This window comes from Coffea arabica, chromosome 3c, assembly GCF_036785885.1.
Source record: "Coffea arabica cultivar ET-39 chromosome 3c, Coffea Arabica ET-39 HiFi, whole genome shotgun sequence".
NCBI lineage: Eukaryota > Viridiplantae > Streptophyta > Magnoliopsida > Gentianales > Rubiaceae > Coffea > Coffea arabica.
Window position 1 is genome coordinate 13,967,281 of NC_092314.1, and position 17,776 is coordinate 13,985,056.

A 17,776-nucleotide genomic window follows, 5' to 3' on the forward strand; every position below is an offset into this window, starting at 1 on the left:
AATTTGATCATTTTATTGTTTTTTTTATACGGAATGCTTGCCATGTCATCAAATATATATGGTAAAACACCAAACATAATATTCCTAATTGAGTAAAGTGCTTATTCTTTTGATTGAGAGGGGCAAAGTGTCATTAGCCCCCACTTTGAGGGAGCGTGAGGGGGCGAAGGATCATTATCTCTTTAATTTACAATTGAAATTAGATTACAAAATCATAGACATTCTTTCCTATTTTTTGGTGTGCTATGTTAGGAATTAAGGACTATACCTAATTAATAAAAACATGATTCAATCTAAATAGAGGGTACTAATGATGTTTAACATGATTCAATCTAATTAATCTTCTATACACTGGCAGTGTATGTACTTTCATCATTGGATGCATATAATCTGAATTTGAATTTGAAGCCTAAATTTTGCATACGTCATACATCCAACCGTGATAGTGTAACACTGTCAGTATATATAATATTTACTCATATATATATATGACAACTTTTCATCCAAAGTCATTCATTGAAAGTCTCCATTCTTTTTCTCAAATTTCTTTTCGGACTAAGGCCCTGTTTGATAACTCAATTCAGCACTTAAATTTAATATATTCAGATCTTAACATGTTCAGATGTGTTTGATAACAAAAAATTGAACATATAAATTAATTAAGTAGCACTGAATTTCTTAGGTAAAACTTGCTCCTAAAAATAAGTGATAAACTATTCACTTATCGTTGAATGTAATATACACCCAAATGTATTAGATTTAATATTTAATGATTCAATAACTTAATAGACTCAGACTTCAAATTTCAGATTTCAAATTTTAGATTTCAGTTTTCAGATTTCAATTTTATCAAACGCACCCAAAGTCTCCATACTTTTGAAATTAGATTACAAAATCATAGACATTCTTTCCTATTTTTTTGTATGCTATGTATGGAAGAATCTAATTTTAAGGACTAAACCTAATTAATAAAAACATATTTTAAGATTCAATCTAAACAGAAGGTACTAACGATGTTTTAATATATACATATATATATATATATGACAACTTTTTATCCTATGTCATTCATTGAGCTTCCAATTCTCCGTTCTTTTTCTCAAATTTCTTTTTGGACTGAGCCTCCAATTGTAGGACTATCAATAGGGACGAGCCAATTTGAACTCAGCCGTTTGGCCCAAAAAGCTCACTAAACCTAAGTTTTAATTGAGTTGGACAGAGTTTGGGCCTAAATATTAGACTCAAACTAAATTTGAGCCGAACTTAGGCTATATTAGGCTCAGACTCGATTAAAACGCAAATAATGGTGTGTATATGTATATATATAATATCTATAATTTATAATTATCTATTCTACATATAAAGGGAGAGGACAGGATTTGAAGTAAAAAAAAAATCTATCACTTTGTATACTTCCTAAACTACCAACGATGAGGGAACTTTTGGTATAAACAAAAAATCTATCTATCTTTGATAACTACCCACTACCCATATGATTTTTTACCTAGTAATATGTATTTTTTCATATTCTTTTTTTAACTTATTTAGTAAATCTTAATTTTAATTAGCAACTACCAATTGTGGTTATGAATAATTACCAAATAACTACTTTTTATGACTTTTTATTTTGGTGAAATTTTTACATATGTATTTTCAATATCTAAAACCAGTTTTTCTTGAAAATGATTTCAATAAATATCCTCAAAATATTTCACAAATATTTTTTCCATTAGTTACACACACATTAGTGTGTGCCTTGAATACTAGTGCACATTAGGATATAAAATGTTAATAATTTATAAGTAAATTTGTATTAATTCATAATTATAAAATATATATTATATATAATTATGTATTTAATTATGAGTTTGAGCCAAACTCGATTTAAGCTGAAGCCTATATAATATTATGAATTGAGTTTGAGTCTTTTTAATATAAGCCTGAAACCCGAAAATCCGAAACATGAACCCAAAAATCCATACAACTTGTGAGCTGAGTTTGGACTTGCTCAAGTTCGGCTCAAAAAGCTCAGTTGACACCCCTATCCCATTAAGCCTCCAGCTCCTCATTCTATTTTTCTAGAATTTTAAATTATTTTATTTATAATAAATTCTGTTCAACATTTGAATGGATACCACCATAATTGTATCATTTAGACTTAAAAGGTTCTTATTTGTCATATAGCAATCCTAGTTAAAATGTACTAATCCTACCTAATATAAACATAAGAGAACTATAATATACTACTGAATATTGGAAACAAATACAAATCTTAAAAGGAAGCATCAAAATTTTTATGTTATGACATTTTAATTTCAACTTAAATATGCAAATATATCACTTAAACTCAGAAAGTTTCTATTTATGATATGCTAGTTCTAATCTTACTCGATATAATTAATATACTACTCTCATGTTTCCTTAGAAAAGATACAAGTCTAAAAACTACAACATGAATATTCCTGTTTTACAATAAGGTAGCATCAATGTACAAATATTATAAAAAATAGAATAAATATAACCTAAATGTTCAAAATTAGAAGTTATAATTTACAATTCTCTTAGGAAATAAAGTACACTGCATTAATGAATTGATCATTTTGCTCTTTACTTTTTGAATCACATTTCTTGACTCCTGAACCTTTGACATATCAATATTTTCATTCTAAAGATTTAAATATATCTATCCTAAATATGATTTTCTTTGAATGAATGTTTTAAAATTTGTTCCTAAGCTTTATTTCTAGCTTCACAAAATGAATGAAACTTACAAAATACCTGTAAAATCTTTTTTCCCAAATAACTAATATTTTTTTAGAATCCATTTTGAATTAAATTTATTTGCATGTTAATTTTGTAAATCCCTTTAGTAGGCTATCTCAACAAGTTAATTGGTATACATAGCAAGGTTTAGATCCACTTCCTTTTATCGTATAATACACCTATTAGATATTTATTATTCTATCAATACTAGACCAAAAGTTTATAGATTTGATTGATGTAAACATCTTTTTGGTTTACTAAATTTAAATGTATATAAAATATGTTTTTATTAAATCAGAACATGCATGCATGCATGCACACACATACATATAAAAATGTATATTATATATAATATTTGAAGGGGTGAGCTATATAGTAAACAAATTCTACCTAGATGAACTTAAATAAATAAGGATGTATTTGGATGGTATTTTATACCGATTCCACTTATCATAACTTTAACGTTGATTTGGCTAAAACTTTTTAGATGGTGATGAAACAAGACAGAATTGGAAAGCTAGGGTTAGCAGGTGGAAGAAAGGCAATCAGGGATGAAATACAGAGAGAGAGAGAGAGAGAGAGAGAGAAAGAATAAATAGAGTTACGAGAGTAGGGAGAAAATGAAATTATTGAATAGAAGAGGTGGTTGTGAGGCATGCACGGTAAGAGAAATGGAGAAGGATTTGAAGGATGGAGAAAGTAGGATTACTAGAGAAGAGGAAGATAGCAGATAAAGGAAAATAGTATCATGGAGGGAGAATGGAGGAGATGAGACTGAGAATGAGTCCACCCACTTAAAATTTAATAAAATATAATATATATCTATTTATAATATGAATTGAATAATGTGATTTTTGTTGTGAGAAAATGATGAATTTTTATTACCAATTCATTATGGTAAAATGGTTATTTTTGTGTTAGTTTACTTAATTTTTTCCATATATTGTATGTTGTTTATAAAAAATAATATCAATTAGTTTATATTTTATGTAGTATCAAATATGGAGAAATGAATTCAAAAAATCAAAGTAAGTACACATGCACACATACATACATACATACATACATACATACATACATATAAAGTATAAAAATTATAATGATAATGGGGCTGTGCGAGTGTACTCACAGTATAGTGGGAATAGGCCGAGACAAGGTTAGAGACGAGGGTGGGGGCAAGGAGTGGACGTAGGCAGGGATAAGATTAGAGGGTTTGAGGAGTATGACAAAGAGAAGGCAAAGCGTAGCAAGAAGTGTTAGATTACAACATAAGATAAATAGCGAATAGGGGAATGAGGTGGAAGATAATGATGTATATGTTTGGTGTATCTTTTGGACCTTTTTGTAATATGTTTTGTTATCTTATTTTGGTATTTTCTTTTCTTTTTTTTTTAAATGTAGTTGTTTTAACAAAATGTTATCTTAGACCATAGCTACAATTAAAATTTTTTTTTGGTATTCATAGAGTTATAAATAGTTTAAGAATATACTAAATTCTTAAGGTACAATATGATGAAGAAAGAAAATTTTTAGAATGAGACAAATTTTTATGGGCAAGTACAAGAATACATGATTATTAAACATAAGGTTTAGGAATTTTAGAGGTTTTTCAAGTTGATAAGTGTGTCATTGCATAAATTTTTTTTTTCTTTTTTACCAAAGCACAACGACTTTTTGGCATAGATACTAACCCTGAATCCCGTGAGAACCCCAAAAGCCGGTATCTCTTGAGATCTCACAGGGAACTAATATACTACACCCCAAACCCCCCGAACCCCGATGTGGCATAAATTCAATGAGTGAAAATTTTTTGTCCTATACTTTTTTTTGAAAAAAAATAACACATTTTGATAGAGATAGACAGTGAAACAGAACCATTTTTAACTTTTATCCTTTTCTTTTAAAATAATTTTTACAACAACAATAATTTTACTATTTTGATTTGAAATCTTAACCCGTGCATAACATGAGTCAAAATTCTCTCTCTCTCTCTCTCTCTATATATATATATATATATATATAGTCAGCATTATTTCCGTTAACAAAACAGGCTCAGAAGACCAACATGGAATAGTTTTCTTATTTTAGGGGACCAAACTGAGATGTTCTAAATTTTAGGCATCAAATCGGGATTTTTTTTTGGCTATTTCGTAGGACTCAAGAGTTTAATTGGGGAACTAGTATTACTTCTTGTTTTTCTTAAAAGACTGTGAAACAATACCCGACAGCACAATGTTAGAAATAATATAATAAAAGATTAACTCGCAAATAGTGTGAATTAATAAACCAATAAATCATTGGATTATGCAATGCTCGTTCTAAATTTTTTTATAAGACAATAAGCTTTGTTTGGATCGAAGAATTTGATGAAAAAATTTGATATCCATTCAAATCGCTCTAATTATTTAAATTGTATAACAGGCATTGAAAATATAATGTCTGCTTTACATACTGCAAATAAATTTAGGAAATGAAACTCACACATAGTACAAGTTGGATTCAAGTCTTCCTATTTCTAGAATCCAGACGTGATTTCTTGAACCTAAACATTAATCACAACTAATCTTTTTCATGCCACTAGAAATGATAATAGAAATGTTTGTAAATTCTATAAAAAGTTGTATAATACTCCCTCCGTCCCATTTTGATAGTCCTGTTCTTTTTTCACACAGTTTAAGAAAAAATAGTTAACTTTGTTAGAAAAGTAAATTTAGATTGCTATTTTCCTAAAATACCCTCACATTAAATATAGTATAACTTTATGGGAACTTGAATTGATGGTAAAAAAAGAATCAACTCTCATTAAATATGGTAGGTTTATAGTAACAACTACTTACATTGAATAAGGGTATTTTAGAAAAATTAAAATACAACTACATTCTTCAATTGAAAAGTGAACTATAATTTGGGACAGATGAAAAAGGAATACAGGACTATCAGAGTGAGACGGAGGGAGTAGTAACGTAGAAGGGCCCAGTAAAGCGGTCAACAACAAAATTATGAAGAATGGAAGTAAAGACAGAATTGTGTTCCAACATAACCGTCCAGCAGCCTACTCTTTTTACACTCTATACAACGGCAGACGTTACAAAACCAAAGGACCAAACCGGTGGGCCCCACAATACCGTGGGGCTTCCCGCGAATCCGGCTTTTGTTTGCGTGCGACGAAGAGCAAAAATCCGGTCTACGACCCCACTCGTAGACCGACTGTTTCAAAATTTGCCATATCCTCTCATTAATTCACATATTAAATGCACAATAAAAATGTGGGAAAATTTGGCTCTACTATTGTTTTTTTCCCAAAGATTACAAGTAATTAGATTAGAAACACTTAGGAGTTAACAGTTAAACCAGCCCAAAAAGAGCAATTTAAGCGGAACTCACAAGAAACATCCATCCAGTCAATTGGTGACAGGAAGGTGCTCCCATAAAACTTAAACTCAGAATAAAGACCTCACGATCAACCGATGTGGGATGGTAAAATTTGGCTCTACTAGACCAAGTCTAATCAAATATTTGTCATGATGATGTAACATTGGAATAAATGATGATGAAGAATTGAATTTGAAACTGAAAATGAAAACTCTTTTTTCAAAATGATATATCCGAAACTGGAAACTTCAATTATTACTTCAAAGATTTTACACGTACTTGATTCACATGTTCAAGCACCATGTGTCAAATCAGTTCCTTTGTATCACCAAGCATCATTAAGTTGTACTTTGTTGGCCTATTTTTTGTTATAAATTTTGCAAAAAAAATAAAATAAAATTGATTATCGAAAGTGATTGCAGAGAAAATAATAATCGGCTAAAATTACTCCTAAGTAGATTTTAGATTTTCAATATTTTAGTTATAAAAAAAATCCTAAAATCCAATTGTAAAAGTAGACAAGAAAATGAAAAAGGATAACTGGGAATCAGAATTTAAAATCAGATACAAAAATTGAACGAGATTAGGCCATATACATTTGGTGTAACTTTATTTGCATTATGGAAAATTTTCTTACGTTGATGAATTCGAATGCATAATGCATACCCTCTATTTAAATGAATTTTTCAAGGTACATGGCATGCATCTAAATATGTTTATAGGTTTGCCCGGATAACTTATTGTCCGAATTTCTTTTGCATCATAAGTAGTTTTTTTAAAACCACTTTTTTAATTTCATAAATGATTTTTTAATTAAAATTTTAGATTTTCTAACTACCTTAATATCTCATAGATATTATATCACAAAATATACTATAGTATTATTCTAGTTTTTTTTTCAAATAGTGTTATCTCCAAACACGCTTAAAATTTTTTACATTTTCATATAAAAAAAGGGCTTGGTTAAGGGGTGCCTCATTAAGAAAGGGTTAATATGCTAATTTTGTTGTAAGAATATAGTTAATTAAAAAAAGTATCTAAATTTAAGGGCACAATAAATGTGAATGTCTCTCCTCATATGACAATTTAAGTGTATTAATGAGTACTAGTACTTTAAGGCTGCGTTTGAATTGAAGGATTTGATGAAGAATTTGAAATTTTCTCAAACTCCTCTAATTGTTTAGACTATAAAGGAGGTATTTGAACTTATGAATCATAAATTATTATAGTGTTTAAAATATATTTTTAGAATTGCTAAATTATAAATCTAAATGCTTCTTAACCAATCTAAACAACTAAAATGATTCGGATGGATTTCAAATCCTTCATCATATTCCTCAATCCAAACGAAACCGTGTATTTAACGTGTATTAGAAAATTCCTCTGAAAGAAATTGCATTTTTAAAACTACTATCAATGTAAACTTATATATATATATAATAATAATGAGTTTTACATTAATTGGGTTATAATTAAGGTTTTTAGCCCAATTATACCAATTTACACTGAAATTCTATCAGTTTACACAAATAAACGGAATTGAAAATGAAGAGGAAGTTACCCATTAAAACGACGACGTCTTTATCTCTTTGACCACAGTACAATAATCATTATGATCCGTTGTATAATGTTATGTACCCATCTGCAGAACAAACAGAGAATCAAATCTCTGCTGTTGTCACCATGGGGGATCCCACCCTTCACTTCCACAGTAGACCGAAAAACGCAAAAAAAAAAAAAAAAAAAAAAAAAAAAAGGAGTTAGCCTTGAAGGCGTGGTTTTCCACTTTTCACTCGTTCCCTATTGGAGAAAAGCCAACTTTAACGTATGCCAGAAAAGCATATCGGTTATGGCAGTGGTACTAGTACTTGCTTGCCTTTGCTTGCTGCTAGTGGTACTGTACTGGTGCCAGCTTACACCTTCTCTCTCTCTCTCTCTCTCTCTCTCATTCATGAAGGTATCGTGTTGTTTTCGAACTAATTAGACTTCCATAATTGTACACTCATGATGGTTCTTCCCATTTTTCATCAGTTCTTGAACTCTTGATAAGCACCAAAAAAAAAAAAAAACCACACACACACTCAAAAACACACACAGAGTGAAGGTTTGAACTTTGAAACAGCGTAGTCAGCAAATAATGCACTGATTTTTGGCGGGGTTTATGTGTATGATCAGTTCTATTAGAAAAGTAAGTAATGCCACAAGCTCTTTGTGTCTTTTTTTTTGAGGGGGGGGGGGGGGGGAGGAATTTAGGGGATTATTCTTGCTTCACATTTGTGGATTTTTGTTTTAATTTTTGTATCAGATTTTGTGATTTTTCTGGTCTTTTGGGGTTGAGAGGAATACTGGGTTTTGCTTAAAATGATCCATCTTTTGGAAGAAAGCTGCACAAAATTGGCAAAAGATGAAATTTTGGAGCTCTTTTTATCCTTTCAAAACAGACCCTTTTTTTTCTTTCAATTTTTTTTTTGCTTGCTTATTTCGTTGGAGAAATGCCTATTCATACAGGCATAGCTTGATCATGGACTGTGGAACAACATTTATGCTAGCTAGTACTCACCTAATAGCTTTTGTGTGTGTGTGTGTGTGCGTGCGTCTGAGGTAGTTGTTTAGTGTGTGTTGTGTGTGAAAATCTTTTTTGAGCCAAAAGCCTATAAGGATTAAAAGTATAAAAAGTGCATTTGATTTAATTTTTTTATGGGTTCTGTGCTAATGTGTGATAACCCCACTTAGCAGACTCTCCACCACCGTTTTTCTAGCAAACATTTTTCTTCCTTTGTGATGATCAAGTTCTGAGAAGACTTGTGGGGCCATGTTCTTTTCAGCTGCTTCTCAGTTATGCAAAAGATCATGATCAAGATCTTATTTTATTTTATTTTTCTTACTCCTGTTTTTCCTTTTATTTTTGTTTAATTTTCAGTTTTTAAATGTAATGGTGGCTTTTGTCTATCTTCATCATATTTTATAGAGCTAGACTTTTGATTGTAATTTTTTTTTTTTGATTGTAATGTTGCTGCGTGGAAATATGAAATGCTATTTGGAAAGAATTGTTCTTCACTAACTATTAGTTTCATCTGTCTCCAGACTCCAGACACACTTGTGTATTTAATTGTTCGTAATACTATGCTTGATCTCTCTTTTTCTTTTTTCCTTTTTGTGGAACCTGAATGCCTGAAATAGTCTAGAGATGATTATTCTTTTTTTGTTTTTTTTGGGCTGAAACTGATTATAATTGTCAACTGCTTTCCCTTCTGCAGGTGAGTTGTTAACTGGAGTCGGTTATCACTCTGGTTCAAGCTGACATCAGCTCTGGGGGAGGAATTTGTGCATCAACCTTGAAGCTCTACTAGTCACAAGTACTTTATCCTTAACCTGCAGTAAGAACAACAATAATGTAGTGAATTGATTGACTTTCATTTAGACTTGCTTATTACTTGCTTTCTCTCTGTACTTGTCATTGCTTATGTTAGCGTCATGAATACAAAACTTCATTAGGCCTTTCCAAATAACTGCTCAAGGTTTAATAGAAACCAATAGCGTTTATTCCAGGGAATGAATAATGTCTTGATCATTCCATACTAAGTTATGGAGGTGCTACCCTTTTTATCTAGTATATGGCAAGATGAATTTTAGAAAGAACAGCTATCCTAATGAAAAAAACCTGCAATTTCCCAAGGTTGTCCTAGATAAAATGCGCATAGTGCATATCAACAAAAAAAAAAAAAGAGATTTTTGGATACTATAATTTATCCACTTGAGCATATCCCTTGACACAAACAGAAAAATTTCTTCCGTTCTTTTACTGTTGTTTTTCAATATATGTGGCTGTAGTCTAATAGCTGCAAAGTTGGAAACTGATTCATGTTTGTCTTGGATTTGCATGAGACTTTGCTGATTACCTGACAGAGTAGTGCAGAATCTGGTAGCCTATTAGACAGAAAAGAAAAGTTCTGGTAGATTGGTGCTTTTCTTTGCTGTTTTGCTTATGATAAAAAGTAATTCTCATCTCTGAATGTGTGAGACTGTACTAGACTTCTCCTGTTCCATTGAGTTATGTCTTAGTTTTAGTTTCAACTACCAGGTTTTTCTGCCTTCATTCTCTTGATAGATGCCAGTATGTTAAACATGTCATGTGGTTACTAGTGCCTAGTCATTTTATGAAGCGCCATTGTTGTGTTTATCATCTACATTTTATCAATGCGAGAGAGCAAGCCTGGTATTTCATGAATCATATCTTCTCGCTTAATACATTAGTAATGAGCTTCACGTTTTCATATTTTCTTAAACACATAATCTGGCTCGAGCATATCTTCCTGATAAGCTTTGTTTCAACCTGCAAAACCAAGTCCTGCAGGAAAAGTACTTCCCAGAGTAGTATATATCATCCGGTCATAATCAGATTGAACCCAGTTCAGCATGCCAAAGCTCATATTCAGATACCAAGTTTGTCATGTCCTCACAATTATCCTTGCCTTCGTCATTTATCCTGCATTGACACATGGGATTTTTCTTGGGGATGTGGAGTTATTGAAAGCTCTTCGGCAGTCTCTAATCTCAAGAAGAAATGCAATTCCTAGCTGGTTTGAATCAGAAACTTCTCCATGCAATTGGACTGGGATTAGATGCGAAGGTGCAGTTGTTAGGCAAATAGATTTATCTTGTACAAATTCACCTCTAAGTCTTCCTTTTCCTGTTCTTATTGGTGAATTTAAATCTATTAAGTACCTGAATCTCAGCCATTGTGCCCTTACGGGTGGTTTCCCTGAAAGCGTTTGGAATTTAGAGAATATAGAGAGTCTGGACGTGAGTGACAATAGACTGACTGGAATGCTTCCTCCAACTATATCCAACCTCAAAAATCTCAGACAACTGGTGCTTGATGACAATAGCTTTTCTGGAAGTTTTCCATCAGCAATAGGCTTGCTTGAAGAATTGTTGGAACTCTCGGTCCATGGAAATTTGTTTTATGGGAATATTCCTGAAAAGCTTGGGAATTTAAAGAAATTGCAGTCTCTTGACCTCAGTGTAAATAATTTCTCTGGAAGATTACCTTCCAGTTTCGGCAATTTCACCAGGCTACTATACTTTGATGCTCGACAAAACAAACTCTCAGGGCCAATAATTCCAGAGATTGGAAACTTAAGGAGGCTCAGAACTCTTGATCTCTCATGGAATTCATTAACTGGACCTCTGCCAATAACAATTGGGAACCTGAAACACCTTCAGTCACTGGATCTGCAAAACTGCAGAATTAGCGGTAATATTCCTGAAGAAATAACAGAGCTTAGAAGCTTGACTTACTTGAATCTTGCAGAGAACATTTTTAAGGGAGAACTGCCTGAAAGTGTGGGTAGGCTAACAAACTTAAATTATCTCATTGCTCCAAATGCTGGACTAACTGGAAAAATCCCTCCACAGTTGGGAAACTGCAAGAGGCTGAAGATCATCAATCTGTCCTTTAACTCCTTATCTGGTCCATTACCTGAAGACCTTGCAGGACTGGAGTCAATTAGTTCTGTCCTCCTTGATTCTAATTGTTTGTCAGGTCCTGTGCCTGGGTGGATTTCTAATTGGAAAGAAGTAGAGTCCATAATACTCTCAAAGAACCTCTTAAGTGGATCCTTACCACCACTTGATCTGCCTTTAATGTCATCACTTGATCTTAGTAGTAACAAGCTGTCTGGGGAATTGCCATCTGAAATTTGCAATGCTAAGTCCCTAAGCAATCTACAGTTGTCTGATAACAACTTCACTGGTAGCATAGACAAAACTTTCAGCAATTGTTTGAGCCTCACAGATTTGGTGTTGTCTGAAAATGGTCTGTTTGGAGAAATACCTGCCTATCTGGGGGACCTTCAGCTTATTACCTTGGAGCTTTCAAAAAACAAGTTTTCTGGAAAGATTCCCGATCAGTTATCGGAATCAAAGACGCTGATGGAGATCTCACTGAGCAACAATATGCTTGAAGGTCCAATTCCCAGCGCAATTGCCAAGGTTTCAACCCTGCAGAGACTGCAACTAGATAATAATCTCTTTGAAGGAAGTATTCCTGTGAGCATTGGGAAACTGAAAAACCTCACTAATCTTTCTTTACATGGCAACAGATTAACTGGAGAGGTTCCCTTGGAGATTTTTGAGTGTACGAAACTGGTTTCTCTGGACCTTGGGGCAAACAGACTGACAGGTCCCATTCCAAAATCCATATCTCAACTGAAGCTACTTGACAACCTTGTCTTGTCCTACAACCAATTTTCTGGTTCTATACCTGAGGAGATCTGCTCTGGGTTTCAGAAGGTGCCTTTACCAGATTCTGAGTTCGTTCAGCACTATGGAATGCTTGATTTGTCCAATAATGAGCTTGAGGGTCAAATTCCTGCATCAATCAATAAATGCATTGTCGTGTCGAAATTAAACTTGCAGGGGAACAGACTCAATGGGAGCATTCCATTTGAAATTTCTGGCTTGCCAAACTTGACATCGGTCGATCTGTCTTTCAACAGTCTGACAGGTCCCATCTCTTCTCATTTGACCTCGATGAGCCTTCAAGGTCTGAACCTTTCACATAACCAGATCAAAGGCGCAATTCCAGAAAATTTTGGGTCTAAAATGTCAAGTCTGGTGAAGCTTGACCTTTCACATAATCTGTTATCTGGTCCATTGCCGCCTTCAATATTCAATATAGTAAGTTTGACATTTTTGGACATCAGCCAGAATTCTCTCTCTGGAACTCTGTCTGTTGGTCCTGGAAGCACCAGTTCTCTTTTATTCCTAAATGCAAGTTTTAACCAACTCTCTGGCAACCTTTGTGACTCTCTCTCTAATTTAACATCTCTTTCCATGTTAGACCTCCACAATAATTCAATAACAGGCACTCTGCCTTTGTCTCTTTCATCTCTTGCTGCCTTGACATATCTTGACTTATCCAACAACAATTTCCAGAGTTCCTTTCCTTGTAACATATGTGATATAGAAGGCCTTGCATTTGTTAATTTTTCTGGCAACAAATTCACAGGCAATGTACCTGATACTTGTAAGGATACTGAAATTTGCCTGCTAAACCAGAATATTTTCCTGCATAGACATCGCGATTCATCTCCAGTAATTTTATCTCATGCTTCTGTATTGGGTATTGCCCTTGGTGCCACACTTGTTTCCCTGATCATCCTCATTGGTCTTGTGAGGTGGAGAATGCTGAGACAAGAAGCCATGATACTTGAAAGAGGCAGCAATAAGATTGTTGGAGCAACTGAGCCAGCGTCATCTGATGAGCTTTTGGTGAAGAAGCCAAAAGTACCTCTGAGCATCAATATCGCAACTTTTGAGCACTCTTTATTGCGGATAAATCCTGCAGATATTTTATCAGCTACTGAAAACTTCAGTAAAAGCTACATTATTGGTGATGGTGGATTTGGAACAGTTTATAAAGCTTCTCTGCCAGGTCGGACATTTGCTGTCAAAAGACTTAATGGAGGTCACTTGCATGGTAATCGCGAATTCTTGGCTGAACTGGAGACACTTGGAAAGGTAAATCATCAAAATTTAGTTCCATTGCTGGGCTACTGTGTCTTTGCAGATGAGAGGTTCTTAATATACGAATACATGGAGAATGGAAGCCTTGACTTTTGGCTAAGGAATCAGGCAGATGCAATTCAAGCCCTTGATTGGCCTACTAGGTTCAAGATTTGTCTTGGTTCAGCACGAGGTCTTGCGTTTCTACATCATGGATTTGTTCCTCACATCATTCACAGGGATATAAAATCCAGCAACATACTCTTGGACAGAAATTTTGAACCAAGAGTATCGGATTTTGGCCTGGCACGGATCATCAGTGCATGTGAGACTCATGTATCCACCGTTCTTGCTGGTACATTTGGATACATCCCACCAGAGTATGGTCAGACCATGATGGCTACAACCAAAGGCGATGTTTACAGCTTTGGGGTGGTGATACTGGAGCTGCTGACAGGAAAAGCGCCAACTGGACAAGCTGATATTGAGGGAGGAAATCTTGTTGGATGGATGAGGTGGATGGTTGCAAGGGGAAGGGAGTCTGAAGTACTAGACCCTTATCTCTCTGCTTCTTCAGCAGCGTGGAAAACTCAAATGCTAGAAGTTCTTGCAATTGCCAGAAGGTGCACCTGTGATGAGCCATGGAAGAGGCCTACAATGCTTGAAGTTGTGAAGCTGTTGAAGGGGGCAAAGACCTACGGTTGAACTTGTGCTGTTTGATTGAAATCAAACAATGTTGAGTAGACAGAAATTTGATCTCTGGTTTGTGATTGTACCTTATAATCTCATATAACATGAAGAATTACTTGCTGATTTGACCAGTTTGTAGCTACTTAATGGTACTATAATGACTGAGCATGTAAATAATAGATATGGAGCTATGTAACTCAACTTTCTTGATCTTGTTTACCTAGCATGCCAACATTCAAGTGCAGCAAAAAAAATTAGTCATGAGGTCTATGATGGGATACTGATACCAGAAAAAGAAAATAAGTAAAAATTCATGTTCTACCCAATCATAAGGGTGAAATACAATAAACCCCCCCTGTAATGTGATCATTGTTTCACTTTGCCCCCTCAAATCATTTAATGACCACATTGCTCCCAATAGATAAAGCCAAGTTTGAACCTCGGACTTTCAAGCTTGAAAAGGCTATAATGTCCCTTTTATTCACTGTAAAAGTGATTATATTCTTTGAGCACCTAAAAAATTAGGCATGTTCCGCAATTATTGTTTTCTTGGAGGGAAAGAAATATGTGGAAATGTGTATATATATATATATATATATATATATATATATATATATATATATATATATATATTGTTTTAAAAAGCATCTAATATAAAAGAATCTGAGGGGAGAGATAGATGGGTAGTTTGCGAGGAGGAAACATAGGTGAGACGTTTCGAGTTCGAACCCTCTGGTTATACTAAAAAAAAAATGTAATAGAATCCATAAAACCAACAGGCAATATTAAGATCCTTGAAAATAACAAACCAGTGCATGTCCTACTAAAAACAACCGAGAAAACTCCAATTGTACTGTTTGAAAGTGCCATAATCCACACCCTTCCATAGGAGTGTGCAAAATCGAAAAATTCCGATTTACCAACCAAATGTGAAAATTCGAATTGAATTTGGAATTTCGAATTCGATAATTTGGTAATTCGGAATGGAAATCAGTATCCAATTTCGAATTGGTCGAATTCGGGTAGAATTCGGTAATGAGATTTTTCAAATCGAAAATTCCAATTTCGAATTCACAATTCGAAATTGAAATCGAAATCGAAATTCGAAATTCCTATTTCGATTTCAAATATGTTCTTCATATATATATATATAATATAACATTTATATTATAATAATAATTTTTATATTCATAAATTCGATGAAATCGGAATTTACCGACGAATTCGAATTCAGAGTTGGTGAATTCGAAATCGAAATCAGTCGAAAATTCTGATTTGAAAATTTTCAATTTCAAAGTTCCGAATTACCGATTTCGATTCCGATTCACACCCTACCCTTCCGTTACTTAGGATGCCATTAAGAAACCAGGCTATCAGTCAAGGATAATGAAGCCTGCCGATCAGCAATATGGCTTGCATTCTCTTCACTCAAAACATTCCCGGTGTCCGGCAATGCATCTGCACCGCAATCAGTAAAAGCACCAGCAGCATTAAACTTTTGGCAATCTGCTGCGGCAACTTTCCCTTGCTTGCAACCGTGTTTACATGTTGATCTGCACCTTGTGAATAATCATCATGGAGTTCTGCACTGTCCAGGTCAATACTCCTCCTATTTTCCCTGAAATCCTTTGCGCATGTCATGCATGTGATTTTCCGGTAGTGAAATCCTTTGCGCATGTCATGCATGTGATTTTTCAGTAGTGTTTAACGCCTAGATTTAATAGAATGATCAAGAAGTTGCATTTTTAATAGTTAGGTGATGCCGTGTAGGTAGTCCGACTGGTTCCATAGTCTGATAGTAACGATCAGGTTCGTGATCGATCCCCATGTGCTATCTCGCCGTCTATCTTTGGAGCAAGACTCTACACAATCTTAAAGGATTACTCTAATCGAAAGACTGAAATACTCCTAAATGAAAAAAAAAATACATAGTTAGGTGATATTTTTGGCTAAGAAAAATAGTTAAGTGACGAAATGTAATAAAAGATAATAGTATGATGACATTTTGCAGCATTTGCCACGCGTTTACACGTCCCACTTCCCCCTCCCCCCCAACCCACACACACACACATAGATACACACATACACAAATCATACAATTTATGTTTATTTCCAGTTCTACAAACAAACTACTTGAGCTACTTATCATAATAAATTAGTACCAAATACAAGGTTTAGATAGGGGACTAAATGAACATGCCTCGCTCTTAAATTCATAAGACAGGCCCCTTTTTTTTTTGTCAAAATAAACAAGAGAATTTCATTAATTCATGGCAAATATAAGAAAAACATACGAGGGAGTTCCTTCAGATTTGAGTAACCACTAACAGATAATTAACACTGTAAAATTCCAGTGTTTCTTACAAATATTACTAAATCTCTGCATCTCCTGTAGTAATTTGTGATGCCTTCCACTAGTTCTAACTCCCGGTAGAAAGTTTAGATCCAACCAAATTGATTTGAGATACCTCAAATTTAGCAAGAACAAAGAAAAAAAAAAACTCTCTCACTGGGAGTGAAAGAAACTCTTGCCAGAAAAATCTTAGAAAAGGAGATACTGCAATTTTGAAAATCTAAGAGGGAGTAAATTCTTACTTGGAGAATCCTATGAGAGAAAATTTATTTAATAAACAAAGAGAAAAATCCCTAGGGAGAGCTTGTCTCTCTCATGGAAAAGCTAGAGGATGAGAGGTGGAAGAATTTATCGCTAAAGAAATCAAGAGAAAGAGAAAAGAAGGGGTAGAAATCTTTTTTTTTTTTTTTTCCTTTTGTCACCAACCTAAACATTAGTTTGTTCAGTGTTAGTCTATTTCACCTGGTAATTCGAAATAGTTAATTGCAATCCAAATTGTTTTTCTTTTTTTTTTAAAATTATTCAAAACAATTATTTGCTATTCAAACTGTTTTTCTAGTTGTTTGAAAAATCAACAAAAGGCGATGAAAAATATTTTAAATATCCCAACATAACACAATCCAATCGTACCAAGTATCAACGCGTTCAAAGAGGTAAGGTTTATGTGCCTTTTCATACTCAAATTTTAACAAAATTAAGGGGTTGTCATAAAAAGGAAAAAGGTATTAAGCAGCACATTTTTTGAAACTATTATTAGAAACATGGAACAAAAGCTTATTAAATGTACCTTATTAACGGATCTAGGTTACGTACGGTTTAATTTTTGTCCACAAGTCGTCTGGTGTCCGAGCCAATTGAGCAACAGTTATTGTATACAAGATTCACGTTAAAATCATAATATATTGTTGTATTTGAAAAAAAAATGATGTACATAAACAAACTATTACACATATACTTGGTACAATAATACAATATAATTAGGGATTAATTTTTATACATTGTTAGTGTAAAGCTTTCTTTGATACAAACTGATTTAAATGAATGTAACATCATCATTGTTCAAATTTTAAATTTATTTTTGTTTATGTA

General features: G+C 33.6%; 1 protein-coding gene across 5 annotated transcripts; it reads left to right on the forward strand.

Annotated features, from left to right (window-relative positions):
* The first annotated feature begins 7,937 nt into the window (after positions 1 to 7,937).
* Positions 7,938 to 14,551, forward strand: LOC113734961 (uncharacterized). 5 transcript variants are annotated; one of them, XM_027261752.2, is made up of 3 exons: positions 7,938 to 8,092; positions 9,393 to 9,512; positions 10,482 to 14,551. In XM_027261752.2, the coding sequence occupies exon 3, from the start codon at positions 10,552 to 10,554 to the stop codon at positions 14,347 to 14,349; it is 3,798 nt and encodes a 1,265-aa protein (XP_027117553.1). In that variant the 5' UTR covers positions 7,938 to 8,092; positions 9,393 to 9,512; positions 10,482 to 10,551; the 3' UTR covers positions 14,350 to 14,551. The 5 variants fall into 5 exon arrangements, with proteins under 5 accessions (XP_027117553.1, XP_071938417.1, XP_027117552.1 ...); XM_072082316.1 differs by having other exon boundaries at positions 7,969 to 8,092; positions 9,393 to 9,491; XM_027261751.2 differs by lacking the exon at positions 7,938 to 8,092 and adding an exon at positions 8,125 to 8,323.
* Positions 14,552 to 17,776: the final 3,225 nt, after the last annotated feature.